Here is a 23,775-nt window from a genome sequence, read left to right on the forward strand (position 1 = left end):
TAGGCTGCAAGGGGAGGGTTAGGCTGCGGGAAGGGAGGATAAGGGGGAGGGTAAACACACTTACCCGACCTCTGTGTCGATCATATGACCACCGGCATCAAATCCACTGACATTTTGTATGTATTCCGTGCAATGTAGCCTAGTACTACAACCCTGGGGGACCCTCTGGACGGGTGTAGTTATGTGACTGGCGGTCACAATATCAAAAACTACATCCCAAAGCCCAAAAATCCAGACAGTCGCGATGCTGACCGGTGGGATCCTGGCCGCTGGTAACGCGGCCCCAACCCCTCTGGGAAATGGGATATAATACTGTAGGACAACCTGCACAGTGGGGTATAATACTGTAGGACAACCTGCACAGTGGGGTATAATACTGTAGGACAACCTGCACAGTGGGGTATAATACTGTAGCACAATCTGCACAGTGGGGTATAATACTGTAGCACAATCTGCACAGTAGGGTATAATACTGTAGCACAATCTGCACAATGGGGTATAATACTGTAGCACAATCTGCACAGTGGGGTATAATACTGTAGCAGAGTCTTCACAGTGGGGTATAATACTGTAGCGCAGTCTGTACAGTGGGGTATAATACTGTAGCACAATCTGGACAGTGGGGTATAATACTGTAGGACAACCTGCACAGTGGGGTATAATACTGTAGCGCAGTCTGTACAGTGGGGTATAATACTGTAGCACAATCTGGACAGTGGGGTATAATACTGTAGGACAACCTGCACAGTGGGGTATAATACTGTAGCACAGTCTGCACAGTGGGGTATAATACTGTAGCACAGTCTGCACAGTAGGGTATAATACTGTAGCACAGTCTGCACAGTGGGGTATAATACTGTAGCACAACCTGCACAGTGGGGTATAATACTGTAGCACAGTCTGCACAGTGGGGTATAATACTGTAGCACAGTCTGCACAGTGGGGTATAATACTGTAGCACAGTCTGCACAGTAGGGTATAATACTGTAGCACAGTCTGCACAGTGGGGTATAATACTGTAGCACAACCTGCACAGTGGGGTATAATACTGTAGCACAGTCTGCACAGTGGGGTATAATACTGTAGCACAACCTGCACAGTAGGGTATAATACTGTAGCACAACCTGCACAGTGGGGTATAATACTGTAGCACAGTCTGCACAGTGGGGTATAATACTGTAGCACAATCTTTACAGTGGGGTATAATACTGTAGCACAATCTTTACAGTGGGGTATAATACTGTAGCACAATCTTTACAGTGGGGTATAATACTGTAGCACAACCTGCACAGTTGAGTATAATACTGTAGCACAACCTGCACAGTTGAGTATAATACTGTAGCACAATCTGTACAGTGGGGTATAATACTGTAGCACAATCTGTACAGTGGAGTATAATACTGTAGTACAACCTGCACAGTTGAGTATAATACTGTAGCACAATCTGTACAGTGGGGTATAATACTGTAGCACAATCTGTACAGTGGGGTATAATACTGTAGCGCAGTCTGCACAGTGGGGTATAGTAATGTAGCACAATCCAGGTTGTTGTATGGGTATCCGGACTCCAGGTCGACAACAAAAAGGTCAACACTCCTTAGGTCGGCGCCAATTGGCCGACACACCTTAGGTCGACATGGACAAAAGGTCGACAGGGACAAGATCGACGTGGAAAAAGGTCGACATGAGTTTTTCACAATTTTTTTCTTTTTGGGAACCTTTTCATACTTAACGATCCATGTGGACTACGATTGGTGCGGTAATCTGTGCCCGAAGCATGGCGAGCGAAGCGAGCCATGCGAGGGGACGCGGTGCACTAATTGGGGTTCCCGGTCACTCTACGAAGAAAACGACACAAAAAAACACATAAAAAACTCATGTCAACCTTTTTCCTGTCGACCCTTTGTCCATGTCGACCTTTTGTCTATGTCAACCTAAGGTGTGTCGCCCAATTGGCGTCGACCTAAGGTGTGTCGACCTTTTTGTTGTCGACCTGGAGTCCCAGACCCGTTGTATGTAACCCCATAGCACAATCCAGACAGTGTGCTGTAACCTGTAGCACAGTCTGGACAGTGGCTCAAATTATACATATAGTGCTGTGTAAGACCTTATTTCCATTGGCATCAAAATACTGGCCTTGTACTGTCAAACGTGGGGTGTTATCATAGGACACTGGCTGCTCTATTTACTTTAGTTCACCACAAGTGAATGGACTGAAGTCAATGAGGGATCCTCCCCGCCAGACAGCAAGTGCTCATTATGTGTCACCTTTCACAGTGTCCCAGAGCCTAAAACGGTTTAATCACAGCTTCTGTGCAGCACTATGGGGGAAATGTATCAAACCTCTAAAGAGTGGAGACGTTTCCTATAGTAATGAATCAGCTCTTAGGTACAGTACATGCTATAAATTAATAGGTAGAATCTGATCGGTTGCTATGGGTAATTTCTCCACTTGTACACTCTTTTGAAGACTTCATACACCTCCCACTATGAGCGAACAGATGTAACATTGTGGCAACAACACAAAACCTAACAGTATTCTGACTGGTGGCTAGTAAGTTCTATTGTAATGAGCAGAGAAGCACGGTGGCCGGAGAGATCTACCTGCATTACTTTCATACAAAACCTCCAGCTTACAAGTAGTGTAACAGCGCGACGGATCCCGGCGTTCATATACCGGGTCATGCGGCACTGGTGCGCCGCTCTGTCTGTAGTTTAAAGGTCCAGTCACGCTAAGATGTGATGTCACGTTTCACGCCAATTTCAAGTTCCCACCCTATATAACGAAGTCTCTGGACACTACTCAGTGCCAGAGGGAATCCGTATGATATCCCGGCTGTTGGGATTCCAGCACACTAATCTGTTCCCCCTCAGGACCACCACCCAAGTGGGGGATCCATGCGTCAGTCGGGATTCTGACGGCCGCCATTTCACCGAGTGTCAGGATTCTGGCATCAGCATCCTCGCCGCCGGGATACCGACAGCCAGCAACGTGATTGCCTCCCTGCCAGATTATAGGCTCCATATTCTGGGTGGTCTTCAGGTTGCCAGCGGCCGGCTTCCCGGCTACCACCACACCGGCACCGGAATCCCGGCCACCGGCATACCGACATCTTTTCTCCCTCTTGGGGGTCCACGACCCCCCTGGAGGGAGAATAGATAGCGCGCCACTGTGCCCACAGCGAGCCCGCAAGGGGTTCATTTGCGCTCGCCCAGCTGAGCCTCCGACGCCGGTATGCTGGTCGCCGGGACCCCGACCGCCGGCAAACCATACTACACCCCATATTCCAGCGCCCAAGCCATTGTGCTTCCTAGTGCGTGTCTAGCAGATTGCGTTTCCGGTTTCTAGTTCCACTGTGCCCGTTCTCTGCCACTTTCCCGGTTCCTGCCTCCCCTGTGATCTGCTCCCAGCTCCTGTCACTCCTGAGTGTAGTTTCCGGTTCCTGACACTGCTCCCGAGTTTTCCCATCCGGTCCCGACTCTGCACTCCTCACGGCGTATATCAGTTCCAGCTCCAGTGTATACCAGCCCCGTACTTGGAAACCCAGACAGAGGGCGCTGCAAAGCCCAAACTTCCTTGCGTAGGTTCCTGGTGAAAATTGTTCTGGGTATCCGCCAATCCCCAAGTACGGGCTAGCATCCATGATATGCTTCCACGAGTCTGCGACAGATCGGTTACAAATACCTTTAAATTTGCCAGAAAAGGCAACGGAGCTGATTTAGAATTAGGGGTAAATACAAATACTGGGAACAGGGATTTCAAGGGTGAAAAGCATTTTGTGCTGCAGGGGTAAGTAGAGGAGTAACATGCACACCCTAATTTACAGTGGTGAGGGATGGGAGGAGGGCCTAACACAGCTATCAAATACACGTGCCCACTATAATTTGGCTGTTGATGGCAAAATGGGCACAAATGACTCAAAAGAATAGATAATTGAATAACAGCATACCCCCCAGCTAAAGGCAGACGGCTACACACCTGGAGACAGACGGATCCTCTCTGCCCTGGCAGCACCTGTGCAGGTCATCCTCACCCCACCGTGTATTTGCATGCTCCCTACAGCAATGTATCGTGTTTCTGCAGGTCTGTGTGAGCTACATTTGCTTATACTCTCCTACAATGTACTGGCAGGCTAAGTGGATTCTAACCACAGAATAAATAAATGAATTTAGTGAGTATGTGTGTGTATGTCAGGGAATTCAGGCTGTATACTGGGGCAGGGGCTTCTACCTAATTATATCCTATCTATACAGCAGGCTTGCCTACCCTCCCGGAACGGCCAGGAGGCTCACGAAAATCCCACTGCCCTTCTGCTGTTAGTGGAAGTGAGCAGTGTGAGGGCAGATGATGTGAATTGCGTCATTGTATCCCAGTCCCCCCCTCTACAGTGCCTGTTTCCTCTGCAACATAGAGCGGGGGCGGAGCTACAATGACGCATCCTCAAGGCTCTGCCCCCTGTCGCCCTCTATACGCCTACCAGGCTGCCACCGCCCGGAAGAGGGGGCAAGCCAGGTCGGCAAGTATGCTATACAGTCCACACATAACACATCTGATCACTTTCACATCACGCCGACTTTAGGCCAACACTGTTGTGTGACCGGATCATACAGCCCACCAAGATCCTCCGTTATCTGGCTAGACCACTATGCGAGAGGTGGCACCTATCCTGGTGTATCACTGCCTATTTCCCTATAGATTATACACTTGCGAGCAGGGTCCTTTTAACTTTGTGTCTGTCTGTTATACCCAGTCTTTTTTTGTTACTGTTTTGTTCCTAATTGTAAAGCGCAACAGAATATGCTGGCGCTATATAAGTAACTGATAATATGAATGACATATATTCTCTGTATGGTGCTGTACACATTTGTGGCGCTATAGAAAAGGAGATTTACGGTAGACTTGCCATAGTTAAATCTCTTTCTGCGAGGTATACTGTGTTCCACAGGGAATACATCGGGGGTGAAGAGTTGGATCTTGATCCAGAGCCACCAACAGGCTAAAGGTTTGACTGTTCCCAGGATGCATTGCATAGCCAGTTCTATAACCCCGCCTATTAGTGGATTGTGAGGAGGAAGCGGCCCGCTTAGATAACCCCTTGACCCCAGAGGGGCGTGGGGTACACTTTTGTCCAACCAAAGATTGATTTAATTGCTGTATCTGGGTAGACAGAATGCCCACACAGGGTGGATTAACTACAGGGACAATATGTGGCTTCAATGGCACAGGAGGCCCCACAGGGGGCGTAAGACGTGTCACAAGCGTATTTAGCATACTTGAGAACGCTGCCCAAGGTGGGTCCTGATTGGCCACAGGTGCTGCAGGCTGACTGGGAGATGTATGGCACCCAGTACCTGAACCATCAGCTAAAACTTCCCCCTCAGGTAAATCCGTGGTGCAAGCACTGCATGATGCTGAAGCATCCACGGATTTCCCGCCCTGTGTGGCAGACATTATAGAGAATGTAGCATTAGAGCGTAACAGTACAGTATAGCCAGACAAACACAACACCTGCAAATAACCCCCTGATTTATGTGACAGTAAATACAGGACACAAACAGAGGATTAAAGCGGTATGAGGTGAATGAAATACACAGTAAAGAACACAGAACAGTATATACTGTGTAGCACTATATATATATATATATATATATATATATATATATATATATGAGACCCTGACGCACCTAGCCCCCAGGGTACAGAATATAGTGATAGGATTAAGTGTGATACACGAGAATGAAATCCACACAGCAGCTACAGGCACACTCAGTCACAGGTACAATGCAGAAGTTATTTCAGATACACAATAAAACTGCACTAGACCAGTAGAACTACATATATATATATACACACACACACACACACACACACACACACACACACACACACACACACACACATATAACAATGCACAGTAGATACTGGATAGAATACTTTCTTAACTAACACTGTCTAAAATGATATGCAGAATACTTAAGTGACTGTAAATTCACAGCGCTGATGAGACAGGCGGATTTACAGAGGAGACATTGCCCTGCAGTCCCGGAGATCAGCCGCAGCTACTTGTGTAAAGATGGCGCCAAAATCTCTGTCAGGGAGTGAGGGAGAGTGAAATGCAGCTCCAGGGCAGGAGCACCAGCAGTAGATGGTGCCTGGATCTGGGGGAGGGGCTACAGGTCAGCGCCTTATTCCCTATGCTGGTCCTCACCACCGGGTACTGTGGAGCCTATGTAAAACTGATTTTTTTTTAATCCGACCTTTGCTCCCTGCCCTGGTGGATATAGTGGGGTCCTTGTGCAGTACAGTGTGCACGCCAGCGGCGCGGTCCGTCTCCTGGGACCACGATTTACCGGCGGGTCCCACCTCGGGGACCCTCTTACTACCTCCCTGATGTGCAGCCACACGATTCTGCAGAGTGGCAGCGGTGGTGTTCCTGTGAACCGGTGCGCCTCCGCTGCAAGTACCCGGAAACCCGGCCGTGGGAGTATGCAGCGCTTCTGTGGAGGTGATGGAGCCGCAGCACAGCACGTCAGACTGACATAGGAAGTGCTGCGGCCCTTGAAGTCTTCTAAAAAGCTCTTTTTAGGGCTGCCTAGCGCAGCCCCCACTGTTAGTGACCTGCTATGCAGGCACCAACTTACAAACTGAGCTCCAGTGTCCGGAGGCGGGGTTATAGAGGAGGCTATGCAATGCATCCTGGGAACAGTCAAAGCTTTAACCTGTTGGTGCCTCTGGATCAATATCCAACTCTACACCCCCGATGTATTCCCTGTGGAACACAGTTTACCCCGCTACAGAAATAAACAATAATAATAAAAATAAAAATCAGGCTTTTACTGTATTGTGCATACATTAGATTGCTGATTCCCTGTCCGTTCCACTTCTCCAGCCATAGGGGGTTGTGCGCGTCAGATGCGTTAGCTCTGCAATAGTGCAGCATGCATTACTAAATCATGCACATTACACAGGGTATTCCCTCTGCACCAGCCCCTATAGGTATATGCAGCCTGGAAGTACTGCAAGATTTGTCCTGCATGCACAATTGTTTGCTGAACTGCAAGTTCCGCGGGTGTGGTAGAATAGATCTACATAAAAACAGACAGATATTTGCATGATAGACCCATATGTTCACCATGCAAAAGGTTGACGAGGTCAAAAGGTTGACAGTAAACGGTTGACTGTGTTTAATGTCAACAGGTATAAAAGGTCGACGTGAAAATAGTTGACACAAAAAAAAGCCGACACAAGTTTGTTTTTCATCAAAATGTGTCACTTTCACAGTCTGTGACCACGATTAGTGAAAATGTAGACGCTTGCCAGGCTTCGTAGTCCACACGGATGACAAATGAAGCAAAAATGGAAATAAAAAATCCCCAAAAACTTGTGTCGACCATTGTCATGTCGACAATAAACACTGTCGACATTTTGACCATGTCGACCGACTGCATGTCGACCATATGGGGTCGAGCTATTGACTATTGACTATTTAAAGACTGGAATCCAGGTTCTGCACCCGTGGCAAAATTTGCACTAATAACTGTAATGCTCAAAGCAATCAACTTAATTATGGATATATAAGGAACAATAAATAACATACATCCAGCCCTCAGGAATACTGGCTAGGAGAGATGCCAGGGAAACAGGAAGCAGTGGAGGTATTCGGCCGCGCTGGATGTACCCATAGCTGTATATACTGCTAGTTTAATGTATATTTACTACTTAGGAGTTATATAATAATCCACTTTTGTCAGTAGCGGATCAGAGCAGCTGCAGGCTGCGCTACATGGATATAATGCCACATATACAGTACATCCGGGCCGCTGTGATCAGTATATCTGCCCTTGTAGTGTTACCAGGGGCTGACAATCCATCCAGTGAAAGGCTGAGGGACACCGTCATAGCTCTTATTCAGGGGCTTTATTTATTTTCACACAATCAATGTACAATCCCAAAACCTACTAAACACGCGGATACGTGGACAGTCCAACCTGTACACACACTGTGATAAGGTCACTTGTACCAAATTCAACATTGTCTGCAGCTTCTAGAATTAGAAGAATAATAACGCTTGGCGCTCTATGGAAGTGCCTATCAAGTATGTAGGGGGTCATTCCAAGTTGATCGCTAGCTGCCGATGTTCGTTGCATAGCGATCGTTTCAAAAAAAGGCAAAACTGCGCATGCGTACGGGGCACAATGCGCAAGCACGGCGTACGGGTACAAACAGCATCGTTGCTATGTAATGCTTCTAGCGACGATTCCATTCGCACAGCCGATCGCAAGGAGATTGACAGGAAGTGGGAGTTTATGGGTGTCAACTGACCGTTTTCTGGGAGTGTTTGGAAAAACGAAGGCGTGTCCAGGCGTTTGCAGGGCGGGTATCTGACGTCAATTCCGGGACCTTCGTCGCTGCAATCATCGCACAGAATAAGTAACTACAGGGCTGGTCTTGTTCTGCACAAAATGTGTTTGCACCCGCTCGGCTGCACAGGCGTTCGCACACTTGCAAAGCGAAAATACACTCCCCTGTGGGCGGCGACTATGTGTTTGCACGGCTGCTAAAAGTAGCTAGCGAGCGAACAACTCGGAATGACCCCCATAGTACACTATGCAGGAAAGCTGAGACACGTTAGTGAAGTCAGGGGTCTATTCAGACTCAGTCGCTATTTGCTACAACGCAGATCATCTGATTATCGACTGCATCGCGCGTGGGCAGGGAATCACTATGCGACCGCATCCCGGCATGATGCGATTGTATAGCGATTGACAGGCGGCTGGCGTTCGGGGACGGCGATGCGGCGTTGTTGGGGAGTGGTGCAGGCGTGTCATGGCTGTTTTCGGGGCAGCTGGGTGACTTCGCCTGCGTTTCCTGCGATGGGAAACATAGCATCGGTGCGCTTGCATAGGCAGCCTGGCTGTGTATACAGGGGGCAACCGGTTTTCCCCCAATGTTTCTCAATTACTGCAATGCGATCGCATTTGAAATGTGATTATATCGCAGGGCAGCGTTACACGTGCTGGGCGGCCCCAGCATGCCAGTTTTACAAGTAGCAGTTTTGCGATTTTAGCAAAACTGCTACGGAGTCTGAATAGCCCCCTCAATCCTTATCCTCAAATCCAGGACAAACTAAATGACAAGGTAATTCAATAAAGCAGCACCTCTTTTTTTAATTAGTAACCCCAATTTTTATGGGTAATTAAATTCTTTATATTTTATCTGGCTTTCAGCGTGAGTTTCTTTAGGCATACCACTTCTATTTCTCCAGTGTTATAGCACTGTTTTCTTTTGTATTATATTGGTGTTTCCGTGTGTTGGTGGTTGCAGTCACCACTTAGCAGCGGCTTATTCACTTATTTCCCTATTCACCTGTCCCCTCTGCCCAGCACCTGGATATTTGTATATAGCAAAGTCTTGTTTAGTCTTAAAGCTGTACTACCACCTAGCAAAATACGCACAGGAAACCAGCCTATCAGATATACTGACCAATACCCACAGGAAACCGGCCTATCAGATATACTGACCGATACCCACAGGAAACCGGCCTATCAGATATACTAACCAATACCCACAGGAAACCGGCCTATCAGATATACTAACCAATACCCACAGGAAACCGGCCTATCAGATATACTAACCAATACCCACAGGAAACCAGCCTATCAGATATACTAACCAATACCCACAGGAAACCGGCCTATCAGATATACTGACCGATACCCACAGGAAACCGGCCTATCAGATATACTAACCGATACCCACAGGAAACCAGCCTATCAGATATACTGACCGATACCCACAGGAAACCAGCCTATCAGATATACTGACCGATACCCACAGGAAACCAGCCTATCAGATATACTAACCAATACCCACAGGAAACCAGCCTATCAGATATACTAACCAATACCCACAGGAAACCGGCCTATCAGATATACTAACCGATACCCACAGGAAACCAGCCTATCAGATATACTGACCGATACCCACAGGAAACCAGCCTATCAGATATACTGACCGATACCCACAGGAAACCAGCCTATCAGATATACTAACCAATACCCACAGGAAACCAGCCTATCAGATATACTAACCAATACCCACAGGAAACCGGCCTATCAGATATACTGACCGATACCCACAGGAAACCGGCCTATCAGATATACTAACCGATACCCACAGGAAACCAGCCTATCAGATATACTGACCGATACCCACAGGAAACCAGCCTATCAGATATACTGACCGATACCCACAGGAAACCAGCCTATCAGATATACTAACCAATACCCACAGGAAACCGGCCTATTAGATATACTGACCGATACCCACAGGAAACCAGCCTATCAGATATACTGACCGATACCCACAGGAAACCAGCCTATCAGATATACTAACCAATACCCACAGGAAACCGGCCTATTAGATATACTGACCGATACCCACAGGAAACCAGCCTATCAGATATACTGACCGATACCCACATGAAACCGGCCTATCAGATATACTGACCGATACCGACAGGAAACCGACCTATCAAATATACTGACCGATACCCACAGGAAACCGGCCTATTAGATATACTGACCGATACCCACAGGAAACCGGCCTATCAGATATACTAACCAATACCCACAGGAAACCGGCCTATTCGATATACTGACCGATACCCACAGGAAACCAGCCTATCAGATATACTGACCGATACCCACATGAAACCGGCCTATCAGATATACTAACCAATACCCACAGGAAACCGGCCTATTCGATATACTGACCGATACCCACAGGAAACCAGCCTATCAGATATACTGACCGATACCCACAGGAAACCGGCCTATTAGATATACTGACCGATACCCACAGGAAACCGGCCTATTAGATATACTAACCAATACCCACAGGAAACCGGCCTCTCAGATATACTGACCGATACCCACAGGAAACCGGCCTATCAGATATACTGACCAATACCCACAGGAAACCGGACTATCAGATATACTAACCAATACCCACAGGAAACCGGCCTATTAGATATACTGACCGATACCCACAGGAAACCTGCCTATCAGATATACTGACCGATACCCACAGGAAACCAGCCTATCAGATATACTGACCGATACCCACAGGAAACTGGCCTATCAGATATACTAACCAATACCCACAGGAAACCGGCCTATTAGATATACTGACCGATACCCACAGGAAACCGGCCTATCAGATATACTGACCAAAACCCACTGGAAACCGGCCTATCAGATATACTGACCAATACTCACAGGAAACCGGCCCATCAGATATACTGGCCAATACTCACAGGAAACCAGCCTATTAGATATACTGGCCAATACTCACAGGACAAGACCTATCAGATATACTGACCGATACCCACAGGACAGCGGTCTATCAGAAATACAGGCCGATGCCCACAGGACAGCGGTCTATCAGAAATACTGACCGACACCCACAGGAAAGCGGTCTATCAGAAATACTGAACGATACCCACAGGACATCCGCCTATTAGATATACTGACCGATCCCCACAGAACACTGGCCTATCAGATACAGATATGTCCTCTTACATCCTTGCTGCAGTCACACTAAACAGCCCTTCAAGACACGCCGTGACGTGGCAGGACTTGGTAGCACCGAGCGTCTTTTTTTGCAATTTGTCCTCAAAAATGCGTCTTAGACGCAATGTAATGCAATAGAACGCACAAGCAGCTCTTGCTGATTAAAATGATATGCGGCAGTAATTGCAGCTATATCTGCATCCGAAATGCCACGTTACAGTGTTTACCAGGAAAATACTGTAGCATAGCATTTAGTATGCAGATACAGTTGCAGTCACACACAGAATATACGCTTGCTGCATATTATTTTCATCAGCAGAAGCTGCTTGTGCGTCCCATTGTATATGTGTAAAGCAATTGCAAAAAAAAAGATGCTCGGCGCTAGAGTCACACGGCACTCACGCATTATGGGGGTCATTCCGAGTTGTTCGCTCGTTGCTGATTTTCGCTATATTGCGATTAGTCGCTTACTGCGCATGCGCAAGGTTCGCAGAGCGCATGCGCTTAGTTATTTTACACAAAAGTTAGGTATTTTACTCACGGCATAATGAGGATTTTTCATCGTTGTGGTGATCGTACTGTGATTGACAGGAAGTGGGTGTTTCTGGGCGGAAACTGGCCGTTTCCTGGGCGTGTGCGAAAAAACGCTGGCGTTTCTGGGAAAAACGCGGGAGTGTCTGAAGAAACGGGGGAGTGCCTGGGCGAACGCTGGGTGTGTTTGTGACGTCAAACCAGGAACGAAACTGACTGAACTGATCGCAATGGCTGAGTAAGTCTGGAGCTACTCAGAAACTGCTAAGAAATTTCTATTTGCAATTCTGCTAATCTTTCGTTCGCAATTCTGCTAAGCTAAGATACACTCCCAGAGGGCGGCGGCGTAGCGTGTGCCATGCTGCTAAAATCTGCTAGCGAGCGAACAACTCGGAATGAGGGCCTATGTTTGTTATGTTATAGCACACAGAGCAAAGATGTAAGAGGACACATCTGTATACTGTATACTGACCGATCCCCACAGGACAACAGCCTATCAGATATACTGAAGGATAACCACAGTGCAACGACCTATCACATGCACACAGAGCGATGGTATGCAAAGTAAAGTGAGCATTGAGCAATACAAACTGAACAACAGTCTGTCTGATTCACATACAACAACAGTATGGGACTCCAGCTGCTGTTGAACTGCACATACCAGTATGCTCTGCCACAGTTTTAGCATGCACTAACAACAAACTGTGGCAATGCATGCTGGGATGTGTAGTTCAACAGCAGCAGGAGTGCCACTGTTTGCCTACCCCTGGTCTAGCAGATATACTAATACCTACAGGACAGCAGATACACACTGAACAACGGTATGCCAGGTACCCTGACCAATGCCCACTGGAGAACAGACAGCCGAGTGTACTGGTGATGATCATGCTGAGCTCAGAGGGAGATGATTGGACAAGTGGAGAAACTGCCCATGGCAACCAGTCAGCATCTACCAATCCTGTACTTAATAGATGCTAGCAAAAGGTAATCGGTTGCTATGGGAAACTTCTCCACTTGCCGACTTCTCCACTGTTTATAAACTTTGGTACACATCCCGTTTAGCCGTATCTCCATTTGTGGGTGGAGGGGTGTAACTATGTGGTAGTGATCTGACGAAATGACAGGCTCTGCAGAGTTGTGCACCACTGGCATTGCTGGGTACACTGATGATGATCATAGCCAAGCAGTCCAACCACAGAGTAGAGTACAACGCAGCACACTGTCCAATGGGGGTCATTTCGACCCAATCGCTAGCTGCAGTTTATCGCAGCGCAGCGATCGGGTCGGAACTGTGCATGCGAAGGCCGTCGGTCCCCAGCGATCGCCTCTGTCTGATTGACAGGAAGAGGCGGTCACTGGGCGGGAGGGAGCGGCACGGCGGCGTTTGGCCATCGTTTTGGGGGGCGCGGTCCGGCCAACGGATATATATATATATCTCAGTTTGTTTACTGCCTGTTTGAACCTTTCTGTGTTGCATTGTTAGTAACAATGTAATTTTCCCTGGTGGCACCATATAATTATACAATAATAATGATAATATCTGTCAGCGTGAGCCATTTCTGATGTTATATACTCCACAGAAATCAATTGGATATTAACACAACGTGAGAGAATTAGAAAATGTTCTAATAAATGTATAATGGAAAAAGTGAGAGAATGAGGAAACATGGAGGAGAGGAAACAGCAATGACCATTATTACTTTACCAGCACAGAACATTGTTATATTATGAGGCTATGCGGAGTCAGCCGGCCGAAACCTAAACACAGACTTACAGGCTGTAACAGAAACTGGAACCGTCCTCAGATCTTCAGTTTCACTGCAAGTCCTTCTTAATTAGCCTGAGCCTCACTGATCACAGATAATTGGGTCTGTCGCTACCTTGCATGTCCATTTTCCAGACTCTCTGCAGTCATAGTCTTGGGGGGGGGGGGGGGGTGAAGAAAAATAAGTGTACTGTGCATTTGTGGTATATCCTTATTCAGCATCCTGCGCACGCTATTTACACGTGTATTGCACAAACTGCACTGCAACTGCGCTGCAGCGTCTCCCTGCTTCAGTACAGGCTAAACTCTGCTAATCTTCCTATGTCACAGCTCCACATCTTCTGCTCCCTATTATATATCCCTGCACTGGCTCCCCAGATCCTCCAATTTACAAAACTCACCCTCAAATGCCAAGTTCTCAACACACCTCCACTCCACTCCATTAATAAATGTCACCCTTTCTATCAAAACACTCTCCCTCTCCAATCAGCCTGTGAGATGCACCTCTCCTCTCCGTCACTCCATCAGCAAGACCTCTCCTGAGCTGCCCTTTAAACCCCACATAGGGCCTCATTCAGACCTGGTCGCACGCAGGCTATTCTTTGCACTGCTGCAACCAGGTAATCGTCACCTACAGGGGAGGGGGTAAACGCTTTGCAGGGGTGCGAACGGCTGTGCAGTGAGCTGCACAAACTTTCTGAACAGCCCAGGACTTACTCAGCCGCTGCGACGATCCAGGATGTTGCTAACGTCAGGAACCCTTCCTGGAAACGACCGGGCACGCCTGCGTTTTTCCGGACACTCCCAGTTGCCGCCCACGAAACGCCTTCTGCCTGTCAATCTTGGTGTGATCGCTTTCTCCGTAAGATTCGTTGCTGCCCGGCGATGGCCATCGCCCGACGCACCTGCGCATTGCGGGTCACACGCATGCGCAGTTCAGACCCGATCGCAGGGCTGCGAAAAAAATGCAGGGTGCGATCGGGTCTGAATGACCCCCATAGTCTGTGCGCCTGCTAAGCAGCCACCAGACACTCTGCTCCCACCCGCTGCAGAGACGTACCCCGTTGTCCTAGGGCACAGAGCCGACATCATGCACGGTGTTTAGAAGCCCTGGAAGCCCAATTCAAATGTTGGCAGCTGTGACGCTAATTTTACACTATGTATTTCATCATTCATGGCTGCGTGCAAATAGGTGAAAGGTCAAAGCTCAGATTTTTACCACCTCTCTCCTCCCCATATGTATCATACATTACAGCACATTCTCCAGCATGGGTTCCAATGTATAGATAGACAGTGACTAACTAGAGAGTCAATAGGTCAACATGCACTAGGACGTGGTCAAAAGATCGAGTAGACAGTGCTTAAAGTCGACAAGTACAAAAGGTCGACAGGACAATAGTCGACACATACATGGTCAACAACAAAAAAAATTGGGGGGGGGGGGGGGGTCAGATATTTTTCAACTTTTGCTTGATTTACCATCCACGTGGACTACAACTGGGAATAACCTTGCCCAAAGCGTGGCGAGCAAAGCGAGCCTGCGGGGGAACATGTTTGTCATAACTGTGGTCACATATGAGGAAACATAGAAAATGACATCCATAAAAGATGTAAAAAAACTTGTGTTGACCTTTTTCGTGTCGACCATTACCATGTTGACCTTTAGACTTTGTCGACTATACCTGTCAACATTTCCTATAACGACTTTTTGACCCTGTCAACCTAAAGCAAGTCGACCATATGGGATGTCTATCTAATTACTGTAGACCTTCTATATACCACACCGTTCCAGCATATACTGATCCAAAACCTGGGTCAGAAGCTCTTACACTTTTCTTTCTGGCGGAAAGTAGAGCATTTTGGGATATTGGTCACTAAGGCTCAGTTTTAAGTGGGAAGACACAACATTAAAAGGATACAATACCCTCTGACTTACGGGATAACGCGTACTAAAAAAACATAAACCTTTATAAATATTTAAGGACACAAAATACAGGAGGAACCATTATGGCAATTATGGAGGTGTGTGTTTGGTGTTTCTGGCCATCTGGCTGTTGGGTATGTAAATTAATACCGATATGTTTAAAATTAATGTTTTTAAATCAAAATAGACGTATGGGCATAGATCAAAACGTGAACGCAATGGTAAAATATGTAAGATATGAAAAAAACAACATAGGGTGTTGAGCATGTACCCAAATTAGTATTGTCAGTGATGTATACCCGGTGTGTGAGATTGGAGCCACTAGGTGTTGATAAAGCTAAATATTTATCTTATTTAAAACCCTTTTAAGAGGCCTAAGAACACTGTACGCTATTGACGTATGGAGTACCGTAAGGGTACGCACGTTGCGTAACAATCGCTTAGCCGTGGTCGAGACGCTCAAGCGTCACTTTCGCTCACGGCCAAGAGATCACAGGCAGGCACGCTATTGGCTGCCGACTAACGTAATGGTTCGCTATAGCGTAGCGGACGCTCGGGACCACGAGGAGATCACCAGCGGCGCAGACGCTCACAATGTTAAACCTTTATATCTAAACCATAAACAATGTAATATGCAGTAAAACCTTAGTGTAGAGATAGGGTGTAGATGCAACACAGTGTAACCTTATTAACTTAAAAGCTGTTTAAGCGTCACCGACACTCTGTGAATACTTAACACTATAATAAATACACAACTACCGGGCTTAGGGTCTAACGCCTTATATGAATGTTATACTTGCAAAAAGAATAATACAATACAAGTCACACACTACAATATAACATAGACTAACTAACCAGATAACTATACAGTAAATACAATACAATTACGTTTAGGGGAAAATGAGAGAAAGAGTAGAAGAGAGAGAGAGAGAGAGATATGGCCCATAATAACAAGAAAGACAATATGATTGCGGAGAAAAAAACTTACGCACAAAGGGGAACGATCGCATGCGCCTCTGGACATCCAGCTCCCGATTATCAGCAATGAGAACCGTTGAAGAGTGAGCTGGATGTGATCGGCTTGTCTATTTATGCCCCACACACAATACAATTCAATGGTCCCTACAATCTCATTGTTCATTGGACACAGGAATTCCTCCTCGCATTATAACAAAAGGTCATAGGTTGATTCATACAGGTGGGCTGTGACGATTTCCAACTGCTCAGGTGGGTGGGAAACTGGGTTTCCCGCCGCATGGATAAGTAAGTGCAAATAATAGTAAATGGACATAAACTTCTTATGTCCATTACTATTCGCACGAGCGATTAATCTGTTTCAAACCAACACCGGAATATTGCTAATTAAATACTCTTCCGATGGATACTAAACACCACTGTATTACTCCTGTCTGACCCTTCGTATCAAACAAAGAGGGATTTCTCTGTCCACGAACATGCTACATTAACTAAACTTTCAGAATCTATCAAAGGGACCATAATCTACAAAATACATTATATGGTGAAAATATGTAACGAAAGAGTCGCCCGCTAGATGCATACAATCTCTACCGTAAATGCGCATACCGTGGGTGCCCGCAACAGCGAGTATGCGCACGCACGGGAGAGCGCACGCATGCGCAGCAGGGACCCATATGAGGTGCAAATATGGCAGTGTGCATCGTGATATTTTTCTGACTTTGACAGTCCACCCTTTGGCAGTCAACAATAACTGCCACTTCCTAAAACATTTCAAAACGAGAAAAATATATGTCAGGGGTTAATACATTTCCATGGTTGGGTAGGGGAGGAGAGGAGAAGGTAGGAAAAGGGTATGACCTAATGAGATAGCAGAAGCATGTGTGTATGAATCCGTGTTTGGGGGTCATGTATCATCGTGCCGTACGTGTTTTAAATCAAGCTTCGAGGTATTGCGAAGTATACATTTGAATTCCTTCTTATCCCGTGGTACGGGTCTGTGGATGGGCTGTCAAACTTTACCGAGCTCTTTTCGGCTGTGGTTGTAACAAAATGGGGAGCACATTTTAGTTGATGATACATGAATGGGGGAATATGTGATTGCTGATATCTGTGCCTGTATTCTCTATCGACTATGTGTGTCATTACCTGAAGGTTGTAGAGATGAAGAAAAGACATAATTACGGTAAATGCAGTGGTATTCTATGTCAGGTTAATGAACATTTGTCGGTTGAAGTCTTGTTCGGTGTCTGTTGAATGCAGTCTTCTTTGTGCTTTTGCCAAAAGGCGTGTGGGCAAAAAGCTTTGTCAATGTCCATAGACTTACAAAAGTGTTGGGCTAGCGTAATTTTAAAATTTCTAGGGAAACTGGGGGTCTATGGCAAAGTTCATCAAATCTCTGTGTATAAGGTTGTCAAAACTTCTTCTTTAATCCATCCGTCGTCTGTATACAGGGTCATCAAATTCCTCGTCAAAAGTGGGTCTTTTTACCTTGGAGAAAACGGAAAAACAGGTGAAAGAAACGGACCGTAGAAATCGCATTTTCATCACATCATTGTTTCTACAGTTGGGTCATAAATCGAATCCATTGGAATTACAATTTCCTCACTCCTTAAACTCATCACCCTAGTACTTCGTTTACACTTCGTTAAAGCCTGACCGCATCTAAATATCAAGCCAATCGTTATGATAACACCTAAGATACATAGGAGAAACTTCCCTACATTCATTATGACTCCTTGAGCCCATTCTCCTAAACCAGAGAACCAATTTCGCGGGTTCAACCATGACACCCAACCAGTCAGCTCATTACCTACAGCAGCAAGGGTGAGATTGTGTCTCCTGCGAAATTCCCACTTCAATTGGAGAATATCGTCCATCTTTTGGTCTATGACCTCGACCGGGTCCTCGGTACTATTTGTAATATATGTGCAACATTTCACGCCGTACTGCGTTGCCAGTGTGACACAATATCCACCTGTTACTGCTGTGAGATAATTAAGAACCATTCTATGCTGAACCAGTTCTGTTTTATAAGCTTGAAGTTCTCTTCCAGTATACCTAAAAGTGTCATCATACATTTCTGTGATATTGTCTAACAAATTTGCGAGCGCAGATATGTATTTATAATTCAACACTCCTCTAGCGGTGCGAGTGATGTCTAACGCGATTAGAACCTGAATCCCGGTGGATTCATGGATCATGTCAGAGGCCGGATGCTCTGTTCTTTCTATCAGGTGCCGTTTAACTACGTGCTCGTAATGGGTGTGAGTATAAGGAGCTTGGGCAACACGGTGTATATCTTTCATTTTGGCATGTGATACAGTCATTACTTCAGGCAGTACTTTTCCAATATAACACAATCCTTCAGAGTTTGGGGCAAGCCACTTATACGCCTTCCTCCCGCATATGAAATATACATCATCGGGGAGAACATATGGGACGGAGTAGGACATAACCATATTACACATCTTCCATGTGAAATCTCCTAACCCTAATTCTCCCATCTGTCTAGTACACGTATCAGCTTGTACGATATGTGCACAGTATCCTGGTGATACCTCTCCAACTCTCGTAATCCTACTTCCTAGGGTATACCTATATCGGAAAGATTTTCCTCTACTGGCTATGTGGCGTATAAGCTCTGTATCTGTCGGCATTCTCTCTGCTCTATATGAAAAGGTCATGGTTTGGTTACTCCATGACACTTCCCAATTTCCCGGCTTTCGGGGATTGGAAATGTTAAAACATATTAGGGATCTATCCACATGATATTGGTGGAGCTTCAAACTAGGAGGACTGGAGATATTAAACCTCCTGTCCACCGGCCTCCCACCACTTAGCTCAAGTACCTCCCCTATCGTTAAAGGAAATGGTACTAGTCCTGATTTGCTATGACCTTGAGGTACTTGAGAGCATACCCAACAATCTGTTTGATTTAACACACTACCCACTAAGGAGTGATAGTCACTCAAGGGATGCCGGTCCATGTGGATATTAAAACTGGATTGGCATTTCTTGATGCACCCATCCTCAACCACATTGTCACAGAGCCTACAGATACAGTTTTCTTCAGCTAACAATCCTTCACAATTCCTTCTATGGTCAATGCTATCGGATCGTTTTCTGATACTCGCCTTTGCTTGTTGATTATGTTGTTCTTGGGAAACTACGCCTCCATCTCTGTCATCAGAACCCATTCCAGAACCTCTCTCGACCTCCATGGTACTCTCGCCGGAACAGACTGCTCTGGTCAACATCATGGTCAACAGGAAAATCCGGATCACAGTCTCTTGGGGCAAGTCCATCTTATAGGAGGAAACGAAGAAGAATGAGAAGGGGGAAAAATAATTTGAGGGGGAGGGGATGGGAAGTGGAGAAAAACAATAAAAGGGAACAGGGAATCGACAACTGCTTTTGATCTTGTGATTCTCGATGCTCAGGTGCCGCCTCAGTCCTCCTGGAACAGACACTCCAGTGATACAACTTCCTCTACCGTCTGTTCCTTATCACGGGACCTCTCTGGGTCAGCAACCTTCTTACAATGGGACGAATGAACCCAAGTCTCTCTCTCGGCAACTTTCAATGCTGTAGTGCTAGTCAATAAGACTTGGTATGGTCCTTCCCATCTGTCAATAAGGCAACCTGAGCGTAGAAAATTCCGTATCATTACATAATCCCCAAGTTCAATGTCATGACAATTACTATCTGGTAAATCAGGAATCACCAACTTCAAATTATCATTTTGATTCCTTAGCTGTTTACTCATGTTAATCAAGTACTTTACAGTCACTTCATTGTTACACTTCAAATCATCCTGAGGGTTAATCATAACATGCGGTTGTCGACCAAACAAGATTTCAAAGGGAGACAGATTAAGAGGGGACCTGGGAGTGGTTCTGATGCTGTACAGTACAATGGGTAAAGCTTCTGGCCATGTCAATCCTGTCTCTGCCATAACTTTGCTCAGTTTATTTTTAATAGTGCTGTTCACTCTTTCCACTTTCGCACTCGCCTGTGGACGGTATGGAGTGTGCAGCTTGCTATCAATTCCCATCAACTTACACATTCCTTGAAAGACATCACCTGTAAAATGGGTACCCCTATCACTTTCAATTATTCTAGGGATACCATATCTACATACAAATTCCTGCACAATTTTCTTAGCAGTAAACATAGCGGTATTTGTGGCCGCAGGAAATGCTTCGACCCAATTTGAGAACACATCTATACAAACAAGTACATATTTCAAATTTCGACAAGGGGGTAATTGAATAAAGTCAATCTGTATTACCTGAAAAGGACCGCCTGTAGGTGGGATATGGGATGGTTCTGTTGGTATTGCCTTTCCGATATTCTTTCTCAAGCATGTAAGGCATGACATTGCTCTCTTACTTGCATGAGATGAAAATCCTGGGGCGCACCAATATGCTCTTACCAACTTGCACATCCCTTCCTTGCCCAGATGAGTCAGCCCGTGAGCTGCCTCAGCTAAACATGGAAGATATGCTTTGGGGGCCACCGGTTTACCTTGTCCATCCGTCCAGAGTCCTGAGGACTCCTGGCCATATCCCTTTGCCTTCCAGACTGCCTTTTCCTGTGTGGAACACAAATTTTGCATCTCACACAACTTCTGTGTGTTGATGGTATTAAATACCATCAATTGTGTGGTGTCTGTCTGTCTGGGGGTACCAGCTGCTAACTTAGCTGCTTCGTCTGCTCGGCTGTTACCAAGTGATACTGGGTCTTGGCTATATGTGTGTGCTTTACACTTGATAACAGCCACTCTGTCGGGTTCCTGTATCGCTGTTAGAAGCCTTTTGATGTGAGCTGCATGCGCTACCGGTGTACCAGCTGCCGTCATGAAATTTCTGAGGCGCCATAGGGCTCCGAAATCATGGACTACCCCGAATGCGTATCTAGAATCGGTGTAGATATTGGCTGATTTGCCCTTAGCCAATTCACATGCTCTGGTTAGGGCGACCAGTTCAGCAACCTGGGCTGAGTGAGGTGGGCCTAGCGGTTCCGCTTCTATGGTGCCTTGGTCATCTACGACTGCGTATCCAGTACACAAGTCTCCAGAGTCTGACTGTCTGTGACAACTACCGTCCGTGTAGAAAGTTAGATCTACATCTTCCAGTGGGTTGTCACTGATGTCAGGCCTTGCGGTAAAATTTTGGGTCAAATATTCCATACAATCATGTGTGTCCTCCTTTGTATTAAATTCTCCTTCCCCACCACTCTCATCCTCCACCCTTTGTGCCTGTCCAGGCACACCTGGGAGATATGTTGCAGGATTTAATGCACTGCATCTCCTTATGGTGATGTTTACGGGGGCCATTAGTGCCAATTCCCATCTTGTAAACCGCGCTGATGAGACGTGCCTGGTTTGGGCAGAATTTAGCAAGGCTGACACTGCATGTGGTGTATGAATTGTGAGGTTGTGACCTAGCACCACATCTTCGCTTTTCGTTACTAGCAATGCTATCGCAGCAACGCTTCGCAAGCATGTGGGGAGGGATCGCGCTACCGTGTCTAGCTGAGCGCTGTAGTATGCTACTGGCCTGCTGGCATCACCGTGCTTTTGGGTTAAGACGCCTGCCGCGCAACCAGCACTTTCTGTTCCGTACAGCTCAAAGGGTTTCCCATAGTCTGGCATACCTAATGCTGGTGCCTGCGTTAGGCACTGTTTAAGTCTCTCAAATGCCATCTCGGACTCGTCTGTGTGCGAAATCCGATCAGGTTTGTTTGAGGAAACCATCTCCTGCAAAGGTAACGCTAGAATGGAAAACCCTGGGATCCAGTTACGGCAATACCCACACATTCCTAAAAATGTTCTGATCTGTTGCTGGGTTTGTGGCAGAGTCATGTCTCTAATTGCTTGAATTCTATCAGCGGTCAGGTGTCTCAGTCCTTGTGTTAGACAGTGTCCCAAATATTTTACCTTAGTTTGGCATAATTGCAACTTGTCTTTGGAAACCTTGTGTCCTGTGTCTGAAAGATGAAACAGGAGCTGTTTCGTATCCTTCAGGGATGCTTCCAATGAATCAGAACACAGTAGTAGATCATCCACGTACTGTATTAATACTGATCCACTCTCTGGTTGGAAAGACTGTAAACAATCATGCAAAGCCTGGGAAAATATACTTGGACTGTCTATGAAACCTTGTGGTAATCGAGTCCATGTGTATTGGACTCCTCTGTATGTGAATGCAAACAAGTATTGGCTGTCAGGGTGCAGAGGTACCGAAAAGAAAGCGGAGCAGAGGTCAATAACAGTGAAAAATTTCGCAGTGGGAGGGATTTGCATAAGGATGACAGCTGGATTTGGCACTACGGGGAACTGACTCTCAACTATTTTGTTAATCCCCCTTAGATCCTGCACTAGCCTGTAACCCCTCCCCCCACTCTTTTTAACAGGGAAGATGGGACTATTGGCAGTGCTGGACGTTCTTACCAGAATGCCCTGTTGTAGCAAGCGCTCTATTACTGGGTAAACTCCTAACTCCACCTCTGGCTTCAGAGGGTACTGTGGGATTTTTGGAGCTATCCTACCATCTTTTACTTGCACAACTACTGGAGCTACGTTTGCCATCAATCCAGTGTCTTGTCCGTCTTTAGTCCAAAGTGACTCTGGTATCTGGGATGTCATTTCTTCTACTTGGGATGGAGTCCTATTTGTCATAATGGTATGTGACATTAATTTTGATGGGGAGTCTAACATGTCTCGCACTTCCTGAGCGTGATTCTCAGGTATGTCCAAGAATACACCTTCAGGAGTACAATAAATGACGCACCCCATTTTACACAATAAGTTTCTTCCCAGGAGATTAGTCGGTGCCGATGCAGCCAGCAAGAAGGAATGCTTGGTATGTAAAGGCCCTATTGTAATCTCGGCTGGTTTGCTAACAGGGTAGTGCTGGACTACTCCCGTTACTCCCATGGCTGGAATTGTCTTACCAGTGGTTCTCATGCCCACTGTCGAATTGATCACTGATTTGGCCGC

General features: G+C 46.3%; 1 protein-coding gene across 4 annotated transcripts in view; it reads right to left on the reverse strand.

Annotated features, from left to right (window-relative positions):
• Nucleotides 1-23,775, reverse strand: part of B4GALT2 (beta-1,4-galactosyltransferase 2) — a 235,736-nt gene that overhangs the window by 161,794 nt on the left and 50,167 nt on the right. For 2 of the 4 annotated variants that reach the window (XR_010186623.1, XM_063939488.1), the window contains exon 1: nucleotides 3,980-4,054. The exons of the other annotated variants lie outside the window; for them this stretch is intronic. Coding sequence is in view for 1 of the 2 variants with exons in the window: in XM_063939488.1 (XP_063795558.1) it covers nucleotides 3,980-4,052 (73 nt within the window). In the remaining variant the exon portion in view is untranslated. Of the gene's footprint in view, nucleotides 1-3,979; nucleotides 4,055-23,775 lie in introns of those variants that run through there. 4 annotated transcript variants of the gene reach the window in all.

Source organism: Pseudophryne corroboree, chromosome 9 (assembly GCF_028390025.1).
Source record: "Pseudophryne corroboree isolate aPseCor3 chromosome 9, aPseCor3.hap2, whole genome shotgun sequence".
Taxonomy (NCBI): Eukaryota; Metazoa; Chordata; class Amphibia; order Anura; family Myobatrachidae; genus Pseudophryne; species Pseudophryne corroboree.